The sequence below is a fragment of the Trachypithecus francoisi genome, unplaced genomic scaffold (assembly GCF_009764315.1).
Source record: "Trachypithecus francoisi isolate TF-2019V2 unplaced genomic scaffold, Tfra_2.0 Lachesis_group12, whole genome shotgun sequence".
Taxonomy (NCBI): Eukaryota; Metazoa; Chordata; class Mammalia; order Primates; family Cercopithecidae; genus Trachypithecus; species Trachypithecus francoisi.
Window position 1 is genome coordinate 112,349,880 of NW_022681457.1, and position 16,015 is coordinate 112,365,894.

General features: G+C 50.1%; 1 protein-coding gene across 2 annotated transcripts in view; it reads right to left on the minus strand.

Annotated features, from left to right (window-relative positions):
* TNFRSF8 (TNF receptor superfamily member 8) overlaps positions 1 to 16,015 on the minus strand; it is an 82,438-nt gene that overhangs the window by 20,743 nt on the left and 45,680 nt on the right. For both annotated transcript variants that reach the window (XM_033228309.1, XM_033228310.1), the window contains exons 5-9: positions 13,767 to 13,857; positions 13,220 to 13,383; positions 11,408 to 11,524; positions 7,655 to 7,807; positions 117 to 210 (exon numbers count right to left, since the gene is read on the minus strand). In XM_033228309.1, coding sequence (XP_033084200.1) covers positions 117 to 210; positions 7,655 to 7,807; positions 11,408 to 11,524; positions 13,220 to 13,383; positions 13,767 to 13,857 — 619 coding nt within the window. The remainder of the gene's footprint in view (positions 1 to 116; positions 211 to 7,654; positions 7,808 to 11,407; positions 11,525 to 13,219; positions 13,384 to 13,766; positions 13,858 to 16,015) is intronic.

A 16,015-nucleotide genomic window follows, 5' to 3' on the forward strand; every position in this document is an offset into this window, starting at 1 on the left:
CAGCCCAGGCCCTGCCTCCACCCCCAGCCCAGCTGCCTCCCAGGCATCCCCTGGGCATGGCAGGGACAGCTCCCTCCCGCAGCAGCCAAACAGAGAGAAGGGGTTGGGGGAGTCACCTGGCAGGCGCCTCGCCATTCTCTGGGGTGGGGCTGCAGTCAGGCTGGGTCCCCAGGGGTGGCGCCTCAAAGGTGGTGTCCTCCTCAGCCATATCTACAGAGGGGAGGTAACATCTGAGAACCAGCGCCAAGGAGGCTGGTGTCTCCAGGAAACAGTTAACCAGGGACTGGTGGCTTCCAGTGAGGTAGCACCGTGGGAGCTAAGACAGTCAGATTTGTGTTTCAAAAGATCAAAGTGGAGAAGCTGGCCAGGCACAGTGGCTCACACCTGTAATCACAGCATTTTGGGAGGCTGAGACAGGAGCACCACTTGAGGTCAGGAGTTCAAGATCAGCCTGGCCAACATGGTGAAACCCCATCTCTACTAAAAACACAAAAATGAGCCAGGTGTGGTAGCACACACCTGTAATCCTAGCTACTAGGGAGGCTAAGGCAGGCGAATCATTTGAACCCAGGAGGTGGAGGCTGCAGTGAGCTGAGATCATGCCACTGCACTCTAGCCCGGGTGACAGAGCAAGCAAGACTCAAAATAAACAAAACAAAGTGGAGAAGCTGCTACTCACCTTTAACAGCTGTGATCACCCAGGAAGGTGGCACAGTGATGCTAGACCTTTTGCTTTTAAGAGAAACCTGAAATTTCCTAATGTTTAAATACAGTCTCAATTTTTAAAGTTTTTTTCTTTTAAATCAACTGTGTTAAGGAATTATTTATTTATTTATTTATTTTTAATTTTTTGAGATTGAATCTTCCTCTGCTGCCCAGGCTGGAGTGTAGTGGCACGATCTCGGCTCACTGCAACTTCTGCCTCCCAGATTCAAGTGATTCTCCTGTCTCAGCCTGCTGAGTAGCTAGGATTACAAGGCACCTGCCAACATGCCCAGCTAACTTTTGTATTTTTAGTAGAAACAGGGTTTCACCATGTTGGCCAGGCTGGTCTCGAACTCCTGACCTCAGGTGATCCGCCTACCTCCGCCTCCCAAAGTGCTGGGATCGCAGGCGTGAGCCACCGCACCCAGCCTAAAGGCATAATTTATATATAAGAAAGTATCCCCCGGCAGGGTACGTTGGCTCCCGCCTGTAATCCCAGCACTTTGTAAAGCTGAAGCAGGTGGATCACTTGAGCTCAGGAATTCAAAACCAGCTTAAGCAACACAGCAAGACCCTGTCTTTATTTTTAAGTAAGTAAAAATAAAAAAGAAAATGTCCCTAAGTGTGTGCAGCCTGATGAGTTCTGACAAAGGTAACTAACTCCAATCAAAATATAGAACATTCTCATCCCTCCAGAAGGTTCCCTAGTGCCCCTCCTCACTCACTCTGCCCCCACCTCCAGATCCAGGCAACCACTGATCTGCTTTATGTCACTATAGAAGAGTGTATCTGTTCCAGAATTTCATGTTGACAGAATCATGCAATATGTACTCTTTGGGGTCTGGCTTCTTTCATTCTGCATAATGTTGTTGATATTCACTCAGGTTCATTCCTTTCTGTTGCCGAACGGCGTTCTGTTGTACAGATGAACCCCTGTTTACATACACGTTTCCCAGTTGATGGACATTTGGGTTGTTTCCAGTTTGAATTATGATGAACAAGGCAGCTATGAGTATTCTTGTGGGTGCCTCTGTGTGAACATATAATTTCACTCCTCTTGAGTGCCTAGGAAGGGTGGCTGGATCACTGTGCTGGCCAGACGGAATGTCTCTGAAGGCCAGTTCAAAGCTGGCCACCACTGGTCTGACACAGTCACGTTGTTTTACAGATGGAGAGAGCCACAGGGCTGGAGCTAGACCCAGGAAACAGAGATGGCAAGTTCTAGCCCAGAGCACTCTCCTCTGGACGGCCCTGCCTCCTGCCTGGGGACTAGGCACCTTCGTCGAAGCTTCCTGCTTTTCTGGGGCAGGAAAATGTGGCCCACATTAGAAGTGGGTTCTGCTCAGTCACTACACCTCTCCGCCCCCAGAGCCCTGGTGGAGGCATCCCTTTTTGATGTGGTACAAAGCAACCCCATACACGTAACAACACATCTCCCCTCTACAAAGTGTTCGTGACACCTCTCAGATTTTTCCTGAGATAGACAAAAAAGTGAAGCCAGGATTAATTTATTTCGTGGATTGTAGGGTTCTGAGGAACCCTCCTCTTTGGGGAAGGTCACTGGACTGTTACCTGAATTAGTTGGAGCCTGGAGGCTGGAGGCTATGGAGAAGATGATGCGATGTGTTATGATGTGGTGTTAGTATTTGAATCAGTGTTTGAAATGTCACTGGGTTTCAGTGAACACTTACTTTGGGTGGATTGGAGCTCTGGTGCTCAAACCCATTAACTGTGGCTATTCCCAGTTAGCATCATGAGGAGAGAGTCCCCTGCCCTTTCTCCAAGGCAGCCTGATGTAACTAGACAGGCCCACAGTCTCAGCTGCTGCTGAAACACCTGCTGAAATCCAGTGACAGATCTGCTGTCCCTCCTGTACGTGCAGAAGAGGGGGACCTAGTACTCCTTGGGTGCCTCTCATTCCCTCTCTGAATATACTACACCTCTCTCGTAACTTTCCTTCTTCCTCCCTGAGTTAGTGATCCTCCCCTTTTCCTCCTCTTTGGATTTGAAGGTGGGGAAAAGGTATTATCTAGCCCCTAGTTAGTCTGCCTGTGTTCTCTGGTAAGGGCCTAGTGGAAGAGAAAAAAAAAAATCTGCCTACTCTTACCCTTCATTTAAGAACTAAAAAAAGATATTATTTACCAGATGGATATCCTTCTCTTTAAATCCAAACACCCAGTCCTTGGGCCATTTAAAGAATGGACTTAGCATCAAAGCCGAACGGATTTTCTTTTTGTACATTCAGGAATTGCTTAAAATCAGGTGAAATTTCATCTTCATATTTGGACTGTATATTTCTTGTCAGCTTTTTCTTTTCCCTGGAGTTTCCAATTGCCTTTCTTTTTCTTGTTGACAAAAAAAATAGTGTGCCCTCACCATATCCTCAGGTTTTTCAACTCTACTAATCATGAAATGTACTACAATTCTCTCTTTTATTCCTGGGAACACTTCCCTGGAGGCTTCCTTCCCTTTTCCTGCTCTGATCTGGCTCAAGTGGTCTACAGCACATCATTCCAGGACTTCCCTTCCTTGCTCTGCTAGGATGGAGTGCCGGTCTCTAGGTTCCATGGCTTCCTGTGTTTTCTTCTTTTTTGCCCCCTCACTTAGCTGAATTACATCTTCAAATAACTTCCTAGGAGAGGATGTAGGAAGAAAAGCTTTCTGGACCTTTTATGTCTGAAAATGTTTTTATGCTGCTTTCAAACTTGATTGTAATTTAGCTGAGGTGATTGTAATTTAGCTGAGGTGATTGTAATTTAGCTGGGTAAATTCCAGGTTCGGAACTAAGAAGGAGGTGGGCGGGTGGTGTCTTCCAGTGGAAAGTACTCTGGGCTGACCCTTGGGATCCCTGCATTCCAGCTCTAGCTTCGGCCCTGTGCTTTTCTCTGGGTATAAAATGAAGAGGTTGGATCAGACCAGAAGTAACCAGCTTTGACTAGTCTTCAAAAGCATTCTATGTGACCAGCACAATGACCCAGCCACTCCTCCTAGGTATTTACCCATGAGAAATGAAAATATACATCCACCCAAAGACGCGTACAAGAATCAGCCAGTCATGGTGGCTCACGCTGGTAATCTCAGCACTGTGGGAGGCCGAGGTGGGAGGATCGCTTGAGCCCAGGAGTTCAAGGCTGCAGTGAGCCAAGATCATGCCACTGCACTCCAGCCTGGAACACACAGTGAGATCCTGCCTCTAAAAATAATAATAATAAAAGATATGAGATAAATTCATTCATACATGTTAAAAAAAAAAAAAGAATATTCACAGTTGTTTTCATTCATAATAACCCGGAAACAACCCAAATGCCATCAACTGCCAAGTGGATAAAATCATGGTGGTACATCTATTACATGTGGCATGGGTAATTTCCACTGATCCTGCTTTGCTTAACGCAGGTCCTTCTGACCTGAGGTCTATGCTTCTGGTCAGGTGCACAGAGAAATTGGGGCTACCACTGTCGGAAGATGCCTGGAGCACTTTGGAGTGCCAAAGACCTGTGGCTGGTGGCGGATGCATAGAGGGAGTCAAGGAGCAGGACACTTTTGCAGACATGAGGCCTGGCACATGCCAATGTCTGCACTGGGAGGGCCACATCAAGGTGGTCAACAGACCCAGGCAGCAGGAGCAAGAAGAGACAAATGGCCGGCACAGTGGTTCACGCCTGTAATCCCAGCACTTTGGGAGGCCGAGGTAGGTGGATTACGAGGTCAGGAGTTCAAGGCCAGTCTGACCAACATGGTGAAACCCCGTCTCTACTAAAAATACAAAAATTAGCCGGGCTTGGCGGCACGCTCCTGTAATCCCAGCTACTCAGGAGGAGGCAGGAGAACTGCTTGAATCCTGGAGGCGGAGGTTGTAGTGAGCCAAGATCGTGCCACTGCACTCCAGCCTGGGCGACAGAGTGAGACTCTGTCTCAAAAAAAAAAAAGAAAGAAAAAAGGAAAAACAAAATCTAATGCAGCCAGAAGCCTCCTTCCTCCTGCGATTGTCCTCTAGCGCCCTCTGCTGGCAAGATTTAACGGCATGCTCCCCGTAGAGGAGAAACGCGGAGGCCAGTCATGGATGGCAGCGCAGGGATGGACAGGTGAACGGAGAACCTAGAGACGATGGGCTGATCACAAGCACACTTTCTAAAAAGCCTTTTCTTGCCCTCTGATCCCATATTGTTCCTTTTTCATAGCATTCTGTGCCCACCCACCTTATGGATGTAACGAGTTCGTGAACATTTCTGCAGACACGAATTTAATGTTGCTAAGTACTCTTCTATTCCTGGATTTATCAAAGCTTCATGTGTGGTAAGAATTTCTGGTTTCGCATGTTTTTATTCTCCTTCGTAGGGCTGGTTTTCCTTATAAATCTCTGCTCATTCATATTTATTTTAAAAGGGTTATGTTTGGCCGGGCGTGGTGGCTGACGCCTGTAATCCCAGCACTTTGGGAGGCTGAGGCACAAGAATAGCTCAAACCCAGGAGGCAGAGGTTGCCACGAGCTAAGACCATGCCACTCCACTCCAGCCTGGGCAACAGAGTGAGACTTTGTCTCAAAAAAAAAAAGGGGGGGGGTTACACTGCACCCATCAATAGATAAATGTGGTATCTATATACAATGGAATACTATTCAGCCATCATAAGGAAAGAAATCATGTCTTTTGCAGCAATATGGATGGAACTGAAGGCCATATTCTTAAATACAGACATTCAGATACAGAAAGACAAATACTGCGTGTTCTCACTTCTAAGAGGGAGTGAAATACTGTGTCCACACGGAAGTGGAGAGCAGAATAAAAGGCAATAGAGACTTAGAGGCGTGAGGGTGTGGGAGGTATAAGCGGGTGGACCATGAGAAATTATTTAAGAGGTACAATGTACGCTATTTGGGTGATGGATACCCTAAACATCCTGGGTTCACCACCCCATCTAAGCATGTAACAAAATTACACTTGCACTCCATACATTTACACAAACAAAATAAAATCCTAAGGACTCTACTGAATATTCCAGTCCCTGAGAGGGGACGGTTTCTTCTGCTGTGTTAGCATGTCCCGTTCGCAATGAGTCTCTTCCCTGAGTAGGAAGTCGGCCAGGAGACCCTGGGCCCATGGGCGGAGGGTGTGAGCTGGCAGCCTCCCTCCATTTCAGGGTTATGGGGTGGGGCTAGCCTGTTGACAGTGCACTTCCAAATACCCAGGCAAAGAGGGCTTTACAAACAGAGTGACAGCACCCCACTGGTGTCCCGAGCTTTCCCCAGATACTCCTCCAGTGTTCTAACCCAAAAAGACGATTGTTGGCCAGGCACAGTGGCTCACGCCTGTAATCCCAGCACTTTGGGAGATGGAGGCGGGCGGATCACTTGAGGTCAGGAGTTCCAGACCAGCCTGGCCAACAGGGCAAAACCCCGTCTCTACTAAAAATACAGAAATTAGCTGGGTGTGGTGGTGGGCACCTGTAATCCCAGCTACTCGGGAGGCTGAGGCAGGAGAGTCACCTGAACCCGGGAGATGGAGGTTGCAGTGAGCTGAGATCCCACCAATGCACATCAGCCTGCGCAAGAGAGCGAGACACCTTCTCAAAAAAATAAAATAAATAAACAAATAAAAAGACAATACTGGGGATTAAAAACTCAGGCATCATCTGTGCAAACTGGTCAGTGGCCGTGCCATGCCATTGTACACATTTTGAAGTTGTGTTTGAAGACGTAGTCACGGGCCACTGCACCTCACAGCTCTCCACTTCCCTCCTGCTCTTCATCTGCCTGCCTCTTCCAAGCCCAGAGCCTCTCTGGAGGTCCTAGAAGCAAGTCACCCCTCACTTCTCTGGCAGCCCTCACAAAGTCACATGGGGTGACCTTTCCTCCACTTGTTTTTTTTTTTTTTCTTTTTTAGATAGAGTTTCACCCTGTCGCCCAGGCTGGAGTGCAGTGGTGCAATCTCAGCTCACTGCAATCTATGCCTCCCGGGTTCAAGTGATTCTCCTGTCTCAGTCTCCTGAGAAGCTGGGACTACAGATGCCTGCCACCACACCCAGCTAATTAGTGTATTTTTAGTAGAGACAGGGTTTTGCATGTTAGCCAGGCTGGTCTCAAACTCCTGACCCCAAGTGATCCACCTGCCTCAGCCTCCCAAAATGCTGGGATTACAGGCGTGAGCCACCATGCCTGGCCATTCCCCTTGGTTTTGTCACCACTCTTCCATCTGTTTTAAACCACCTGGACATTTGTTAAAATCTCTCAAAGCCCTTTAAAAAACAAAACAAACAAAAAACGGTCAGGGTTTTAGCAGTTTCCTGCACACTGGTAAAGCCAACCATCCTGAGTTAGAAACCTCTTCAGAAACTTGATATTCATCTCTCTAAGTCAATAAAACAGCCTTGCAAATAGGTCAAGATTTTACCAGCCCGGGGCTGGGCATGGTGGCTCATGCCTGTAATCCCACCACTTTGAGAGGCCAAGGCGGGCAGATCACCTGAGGTTGGGAGTTCAAGACCAGCCTGACCAACATGGAGAAGTTGCGTCTCTACTAAAAATACAACATTAGCCGGCCGTGGTGGCGAGTGCTTATAACCCCAGTCACTTGGGAGGCTGAGGTAGGAGAATCGCTTGAACCCAGGAAGTGGAGGTTGCGGTGAGCCGAGATTGCACCATTGCACTCCAGCCTGGGCAATAAGAGCGAAACTCCGTCTCAAAAAACAAAAGATTTCACCAGCCCAATAATTTCAGGAAGAATTTTTTTTTTAATCAACAGAATCTCTTACCAAAATGCTAAAACTGGACTTTATCATTCCATTCGCTGGGTCTGACTACTCAAAGGATAACCAGAACCCAGACCTGATCTAATTAACAGCCGAGGGTATAGGTCATTTGCCCCCACCCCTGGCTGTTGGTGGGGAGAGGCACAACAGTGGGAGCACAGACTCCACCCCGTAGTCGAGGCCTGGGGTGAGAACTGCTTACCCTGGGGCTTGGTGACTGTCTCTGCCGCACAGATTGGGTAGGGGACACAGCGGGCACAGGAGTTGGTGGCTGATGTGGCACAGACCATGCCAGGTCGACATTCGCAGACGCGGGAGGAGTTCCATGCACACGGCGTCTTCTCCACGAGGTCGTCTAAGAGACACATACGAGGGTCATGGAGAAAGACCAGGATGGCAAGGGCAGGGGGTCCAGAGAGCCCCCAGGAGGACAGAGAAGCAGTTGTCCAAGGGTCCTCCAACAAGAAAATAAATGCTTGTCTGACTATGCCGTTGAGCAGCTCTCCCAGCATGCTCAAAATAATTATGCAGGGTGAAAGAAGGCGGGCAAAAAGGGAGGGCATTCTGTATATTGCATTTACAGGAAATTCTAGAAAATGCAAGCTATTGCATGGTGACCACAGGCAGGGGTGGGAAATGGTGACAAGGAACCCGAGGTAACTTTTAGGGGGAAATGGCTGGTTGCTCAGCTGCATGCATTTGTTAAAACTTACCAAATCGCATCCTCTAATCTGTGCATTTTACCACATGCCCACTACCTCTCCATAAAGCTGTTAAAAGAAAGTCCTCCAGGGGACGGGGTGAGTGGGCATGGGTGCAGAGGAGCCGAGACTGGCCATGACTCCATAACTATTTAAAGCTGGGTGATAGTACACAAGCATCTCTGACTCACTCTACATCTGAATATGTCTGAAATTTTTAATGATAAAAAGATTTTTTGGCCAGGCGTGGTGGCTCACATCTGTAATCCCAGCACTTTGGGAGGCCGAGGCAGGTGCATCACAAGGTCAGGAGTTCGAGACCAGCCTGACCAACATGGTGAAACCCCATCTCTACTAAAAATACAAAACTTAGCCAGGCGTGGTGGCAGGCGCCTGTAATCCCAGCTACTCAGCAGGCTGAGGCGGGAGAATCACTTGAACCCGGGAGGCAGAGGTTGCAGTGAGCCAAGATAGTACCACTGCACTCCAACCTGGGTGACAGAACGAGACTCCATCTATTTTAAAAAAAAAAAAAAAAAAAAAAGTTTTTTCTCCAAAATCAAAAAAATAACATGTTAGAGGTATTATTTTTACTAAGTGTAATAATGCTTTTGTATGTGTTCGGGAATATTTTGCAACGCTCCACTTAGAGGTAAATACAGAATGACTGGATCAGTAATTAGGCAAAATGCGACTTCTCCGCAAGAGTAGTTCTCAATCAGCAGGATACTTAGAGGCCCAGCATGATAATGGTAAGGGCTGGACAGTCTCTTCTTACAACCTCCAGAGCAAGGGAACTGGGCAGGATTTGGGGAATTTGTGCAGAGGGTGCCTGAGCTCAGCAATAAATGAAACCATTTGGGACAACGGCAGCTATTATCATTATTATTATAGCTCTTAAGATAATTGAGTATGTGTGAGACAGTCGTCTCAGCACTCTACCCAGATTCACCTACAATCATGTATTTAATTCTTACACAGTTCTCTGAGATAGATACTACTATGCCCATTTTGCAGCAGAGGAAACTGAGGCACAGAGAGGTTAGGAAAACTGCTTGAGTTTATAGGCTATTAGGCGGGAGAGGTGGGATCTGAACCCCGCACTCGGGTTCTAGAGCTCATGCCTTTAGCTACTAATACGCCGCTCTACTCCCTCGTAGCGCTTCAGTTAGGAGAGCTGAAGGAATTACTGGGCCCAGAGCTAACGCCTCTTTCTCCATATGTCCACATGGTGGTTGTGGCAGACTGTATTTTCCCAAAACAGTGATATTTCTGGCCCTACAGTGATATTTCTGGCCCTTCCAGAGCCTTGCCACTTACCCATTAAGAAGTACAACTGTTTTCCTTCCCTCAGTCTCAAGTGAGATTTGTGGTTGCCTCAACAAACAGGAAGTGGTGGAAGTTCTGTTTGACTTCTGAGGCTAGGTCATAAAAGGGGATGTGGCTGCTGCCTCTCTCTGTCTCTCTCTGTCACTTGTTCTCTCTCTCTCCCTCTCTCCTTCTCCTTCTCTGTCTCTCTCTGTCACTTGTTCTCTCTCTCTCCCTCTCTCCTTCTCCTTCTCTGTCTCTCTCTCTGCCTTTCTCTCCCTCTCTCTTTCTGTCTCTGTCTCTTTCTCTCTGTCACTCTCTCTCTCTCTGTCTCTCTCTGTCACTTGTTCTCTCTCTCTCCCTCTGTCTCCGTCACTTTCTCTCTCTCCCTCTCCCCCTTTCTGTCTCTCTCTCTCTTTCTCTGTCTCTCTCTCTCTGTCTCTTTCTGTCTCTGTCACTCCTCTCTCTCTTTCTCTCTCTCTTCCTGTCTCTCTCTCTTTCAAGACATTTATGGCAGGGTGCAATGGCTCACACCTGTGATTCCAACACTTTGGGAGGCTGAGGGGGCGGATCACTTGAGGCCAGGATTTTGGGACCAGCCTGGCCAAGATGGTGAAACCCCGTCTCTACTAAAAATACAAAAAAAGAAAAAGACTTCGCCTTTAGAACCCAGCCACCAGACCATGAGGAAGCCCCGGGTAAGACATGAAGAAGCCGACATGGAAAGGAACCGAGGCCGCAGCCAGGAGCCGATACCAACCCCAAGGCAGGTGAATGAATGAGGCTTCAGAGCATCCGGATCTGCAGCTTTTGGGCTTTCCAGCTAACACCCCAGACATTGTGGAGCAGAGACAAGCTGTCCCCGCAGTGCCCTGTCTGAATTCTGACTCACAGAATCTGTGAGTACAAAGAATGGTTTGTTTTCACAACTAAGTTTTAAGAAAATTTGCTGTGCAGCCTTAGTAACTAGGACAGAGCCCTCCAATGACAACAGTGTCTGTGGTTCTTTTTGGCCTCCCCTGACTCTCCGCTCTGCTTTGCTGCCCAAAAGAAACTCTGGACAAGGAGACAGACTCACACATTCCCAGTGGCCTCCGTGAATAGCTGGGGCCTCTAACAGTCACAGCAGCCTGTGGCCTGAGCAACCCCCCGGCCCACATGACCCTCGGGGTGCGGCTGGCGCTGGGAGGTTGTGATCGGCTGGACACAGGGAAACCCCACATCCACATTCTGCTGTGCGTGCGCACTCAGTAAGTGCTTGTCAAAACAGCTCGCAGGCCAGGCTCAGTGGCTCACGCCTGTAATCCCAGCACTTTGGGAAGCCGAGGTGGGAGGACAATTTGAGCCCGAGTTCGAGAACAGCCTGGGCAACATAGTGAGACCCCCGTCTCTACAAACAATATTTTTTAATTAGCCAGGCATGGTGGTGTGTGCCTATAGTCCCAGCCACTTGAGAGGCTGGGGCAAAAGGATCATGTGATCCTGGGAGGTCACAGCTGCAGTGAGCTATGATCACACCACTGCACTGCAGCCTGGGTGAGAGAGTAAGACCCTGTCTGGGAAAAAATAAAAAAGGTGGCTCATAGAGGCAGCCAGTGGGGTGGACAAGAACCTGGAACCTGGTGGCACTTGTCTGGGTTCAAACTCCAGCCTGCAGGTCTTGGAAGTTCCCTGACTTCCCAAAGCCTCTGTTTCCTCTCCTGTAAAAGGGGAATGATGACAATCCTTGAATCACAGAGTAGTTACAAACATTAATGAGCCGAGTTTGGAACAGGCGTGTGATTCACAAATGCTTCCTGGAAGGAAAGAATATGCAAATATGGAAGCCCTCTGAAAAGAGGCGACCCCCATCAAAAACCCACAAACTTGAGGGGGAGTTACTGGAAGTTCACGGTTCAAAAATGCAGAGAGGTAAACTGAGGCCCAGGGAGGGACGAGGCCCTTACCTCGAGAACAGCTCACGCAGGCCGTGCAGCGGCCAGCCTCATCCAGGTAGTAGTCAGGCTCACACTGCTTCCTGCAGTCGCCAGACCCCTGTGGGCACGGCTGCGTTGGGGACAGACCTGGGGAAAGAAGCAGAGAAGCTGCAGACCAGGCCGCCTTGGCAAAGGGCCTCACTCCTCACCCAACCCTGAAGCCCCCCCACCCCTCACCATGGCCAGCTCCCAAACTCCACACATCAGCTCAGTCCAGCCTTTCAGAGGGAGTCCTGAGGCTCAGAGAGGACAGGGATACTGCGTGCATTCCACCTGAGAGGAGGGCACTCACCGCCCCCCAACCAGCCCCTGCCCACTGTTCCTCCTGAGACCACCATGCCACAGCTTCCCCCAACCCTGTCTCATGGCTCTGTCACTCCCCTGCTCAAAACTGTGGGTACAGCTTCGCTGAGAGCTCAGCACACTAGCGTAACTCCCGTTCAGAATGGTATTAGGCGGGGAGGGGCTGGGTGCCTCCTACCTCCCTCTTTTAAAGACCTGTGTGGGCCAGGCGCAGTGGCTCACGTCTGTAATCCCAGCACCTTGGGAGGCTGAGGCGGGTGGATCACTTGAGGCCAGGAGTTTGTGACCAGCCTGGCCAACATGGTGAAACCCCATCTCTATTTAAAAAAAAAAAAGTAGCAGAGCGTGGTGGCGGGCGCCTGTAGTCCCAGCTACTCGGGAGGCTGAGGCAGGAGAATTGCTTGAACCCGGAAGGCGGAGGTTGCAGTGAGCCGAGATCGCGCCATTGCACTCCAGCCTGGGCGACAGAGCAAGACTCACCTCAAAAAAACAAACCACAAACAAACAAAAGACATCATAGAGAGAATGAGCAAAGCCATGGAGCGGGAGAAGGTTCAACTATAGGACAAGAGCTCCAAAACCCAAAATTATTAGAAGTCCCACAAATCCTTTTTTTTTTACAAAACCAACCCAAGAGAAAGGAAAGTGCGTGCATGCAAGGATGAATGTTTCATTCTTCATTATAGCCAAAGGCAGAAACAACCCAAATATCAGAAAACTGGATAAACAAAGCACGGCATATCTACGCCGTGGAGGGCTATTCTGTAATAAAAAGGGACTAGGCCGGGCGCAGTGGCTCACACCTGTAATCTCAGCACTCTGGGAGGCGGAGGCAGGCAGATCACCTGAGGTCGGGAGTTGGAAACCAGCCTGACCAACATGGTGAAATCCCATCTCTACTAAAAATACAAAATTAGCCGGGCGTGGTGGCACACGCCTGTAGTCCCAGTTACTCGGGAGGCTGAGGCAGGAGAATTACTTGAACCCAGGAGGTGGAGGTTGTAGTGAGCCGAGACTGCACCATTGCACTCCAGCCTGGGAGACACGAGTGAAACTCCATCTCAAAAAAAAAGAAAAAGAAAAATGACTAACTGAGGGTTGACCCTTCGCCATGGGGACCAGGAGGGCATCAGGTGGACATGTGCAGAGGCTGGCCAGCTGAGTCACAAGTGTCATAGCAGCAGAGCAGGACCCATTTCCCTCTCACAGACCAACAAAGAGGGAAACAGAGGTGAGAGATGGGGCACCGGTGCCTGGCACAAGGCAGGCCCTCTGCACTGCTGGCAAATGAATGAGCCCGCTCGTGTCTACCTCTGCCCCTCGATGCTTTCAGCCCTAGATCGTGCCTTGCCACTCTCTTCTCTCCCCACCAGGAGAAGACCACAGATGAGTGCCCGCCTGCTCCAAACACCCCCACTCATGGACCATCCACCATCGGGCACCCCAGGGAGACGACCCACAGCTTCACGGGGAAATTACCTGGATCTGAACTCGGCCTTCCCACAGAGGAGGGAGAGCCGGGAGCCCTTGTCAGTTTAGAAGCAGATTCCTGGGCAAGGCGGGTGCCCCCTCTTAGAGGCATGGTGCTGCCATTGGAGGTTGCTGGGGACACCGGGGTGGGCTTGGCCTGGGGGATGGTGCCACTGGGGAAGAAGCCAGAGACGGGACTGGTAATTCTGCCAATGGAGCAAGGGAGGCCTGTGATCAGGAGTAACAGTTTCCACAGAGATGGGGTCCCGGGCCCTCGGCCCACCACCTCTGGCAGGCCCACTGTAAGCTCCTGGGAGCAAGGCCTGTGTTTTCCAGACCCTCTGGGTCTCCCACAGGCTCAGGGCAGGGCTGGGCACACTCTAGGGCCTCAAATGACCTAAGGGCTTGGCAGAGAGGCACCGGGAATCCTGACACCGTGGGCTGAACCCCACCTACACCCCCACGCCCAGTTGTACCCTGGGCGTCCTGTGGGGTGGGACAGCCTCATCCGAAGGCCAGCTTGGGGGAAGAGGAGGAGGCAGAGCCAGGGAGTCACCTGGAGGGTTCCTTGCAGTTCTCCGGGCTGGCACAGGCAGGGCTGAGCCCTGGGGAAGCCAGCTCACAAACCGTGTTCTTCTGCGCCGTGCCTGCAGGGGGGACAGCAGTGCCTTCAGAATCGGTGTTGGGGACCCAAATTCTCCCAGAATACACGCTTCCCTACCACAGGCCAGAGTTGGAGATGGGGTCCTTGGAAAACGCAGTGGTCATCTGGAGGTGGCACCTGCCTGGCACCTGTTCCCCATTGGAGTAAAGCAGCCTACCTTTCCCTAGAGAATTACCCTCCCTCTGACCTCAGCATCTGTGGTTAGGGGTCGGGACCGACTGAATCCCCTTTCCAGGAATGGCCATGAGACCAGGCTGGACCAATCAATCCGTTCCATTCCTGTGACCATGATGAGCCAGTTCAGGGATGGACATGTGACCCAAGCCTGTGAGGCAGAATTTAAAGATTCTGGTTTGGGATTTAAAGGTTTTGGTTTGGGGATATTAAAAATGTAAGAAATGGAAGTTGTCTTCCCACTGGCGCTGGGCAGAGCTGCTAGTAAGTATCTTGTAGACAAACCAACAGAGAGGAAAACAGAGGTGAGAGATGGGGCAAGACGGAGCCCCGGATCCAGCCATGCCTGAAGCTTCTCAGAGCTACCCCCAGACTTTTAAGCTACACGTGCTAAAAAATTGGGGATTTTGCTACTTGCAATCCAAGGAGTCCTGGAGAATGCTGGAGGGAAGCAGAGTGCAGAAGAAAACACACACATTGGGCCGGGCGCGGTGGCTCAAGCCTGTAATCCCAGCACTTTGGGAGGCCGAGACGGGCGGATCACGAGGTCAGGAGATCGAGACCATCCTGGCTAACACGGTGAAACCCTGTCTCTACTAAAAAATACAAAAAACTAGCCGGGTGAGGTGGTGGGCGCCTGTAGTCCCAGCTACTCGGGAGGCTGAGGCAGGAGAATGGCGTGAACCCGGGAGGCGGAGCTTGTAGTGAGCTGAGATCCAGCCACTGCACTCCAGCCTGGGTGACAGAGCGAGACTCCGTCTCAAAAAAAAAAAAAAAAGAAAAGAAAACACACACATCATCCATCCAGTGCCCCTGAGTTTGCCTGTCATGTCCTAACTGTGCCAGGAAAGTCTATTTTATTTACTTATTCATTTTTTTGAGACAGAGTCTTGCTCTGTCGCCCAGGCTGGAGTGCAGAGATGCAATCTCGGCTCACTGCAACCTCTGCCTCCCAGGTTCAAGCAATTCTCCTGCCTTAGCCTCCCAAGTATCTGGGATTACAGATGCCCACAACCATGCCTGGCTAATTTTTGTATTTTTAGTAGAGACAGGGTTTCGCCATGTTGGCCAGGCTGGTCTCGAACTCCTGACCTCAGGTGATCCACCCTCCTCAGCCTCCCAAAGTACTGGGATTACAGGCGTGAGCCACCATGCCCAGTCCAGTCAAATGATTATAATCATACACACTTCACCAGGCTGTCGTCAGGATAAACGGAATAGTGCACGTGAGGTGCCCATCACACTGCGTGACACATCTGGTAAATGCTATGTCCTTACCCCCATCTGGACTCCTGTTCCATCACTTAGAAGGTGACCTATAAGTCACCGGGTGTGGTGGTTCACGCCTGTAATCCCAACACTTTGGGAGGCCAAGGCGGGTGGATCACAAGGTTAGGAGTTTGAGACCAGCCTGGCCAACATAGTGAAACCCCATCTCTACTAAAATCACAAAAAATTAGCTGGGCGTGGTGGCGGATACCTGTAATCTCAGCTACTCGGAAGGCTGAGGCAGGAGAATCACTTGAACCCAGGAGGCAGAGGTTGCAGTGAGCTGAGATCACGCCATTGCACTCTAGTCTGGGCAACAGAGTGAGGCTCTGTCACACACAAAAAAGAAAAGGGACCTACATGTGTGGGACTTCCCTCTGAAGGTTTCCGTGGAGGTGGGCGCGAGCAATGCTGACCTCTCATGTTCTGCAGCATGGTGGAGAGACACCTAAGCTTAGGCATTTCCTGCTCTGTCTTTGCAGGCAATTTACCTCTCATCTCCAAACCTCGATTTCCACACCTGGAAAATGGGGCTAATACTGTCTATCTTACGGAGACTTGAGAATTTCAGGAGAGACAGCCAGTGAAAGCTCTTAGCGTGGGGCTTGGCTGATTGGAGGCAGAAACTGCTTTCCATTTTACAGCTGGAAAAACACAAGCCCTGAGAGCTACCCCATGGGTGAGTCCACAGGGGACCT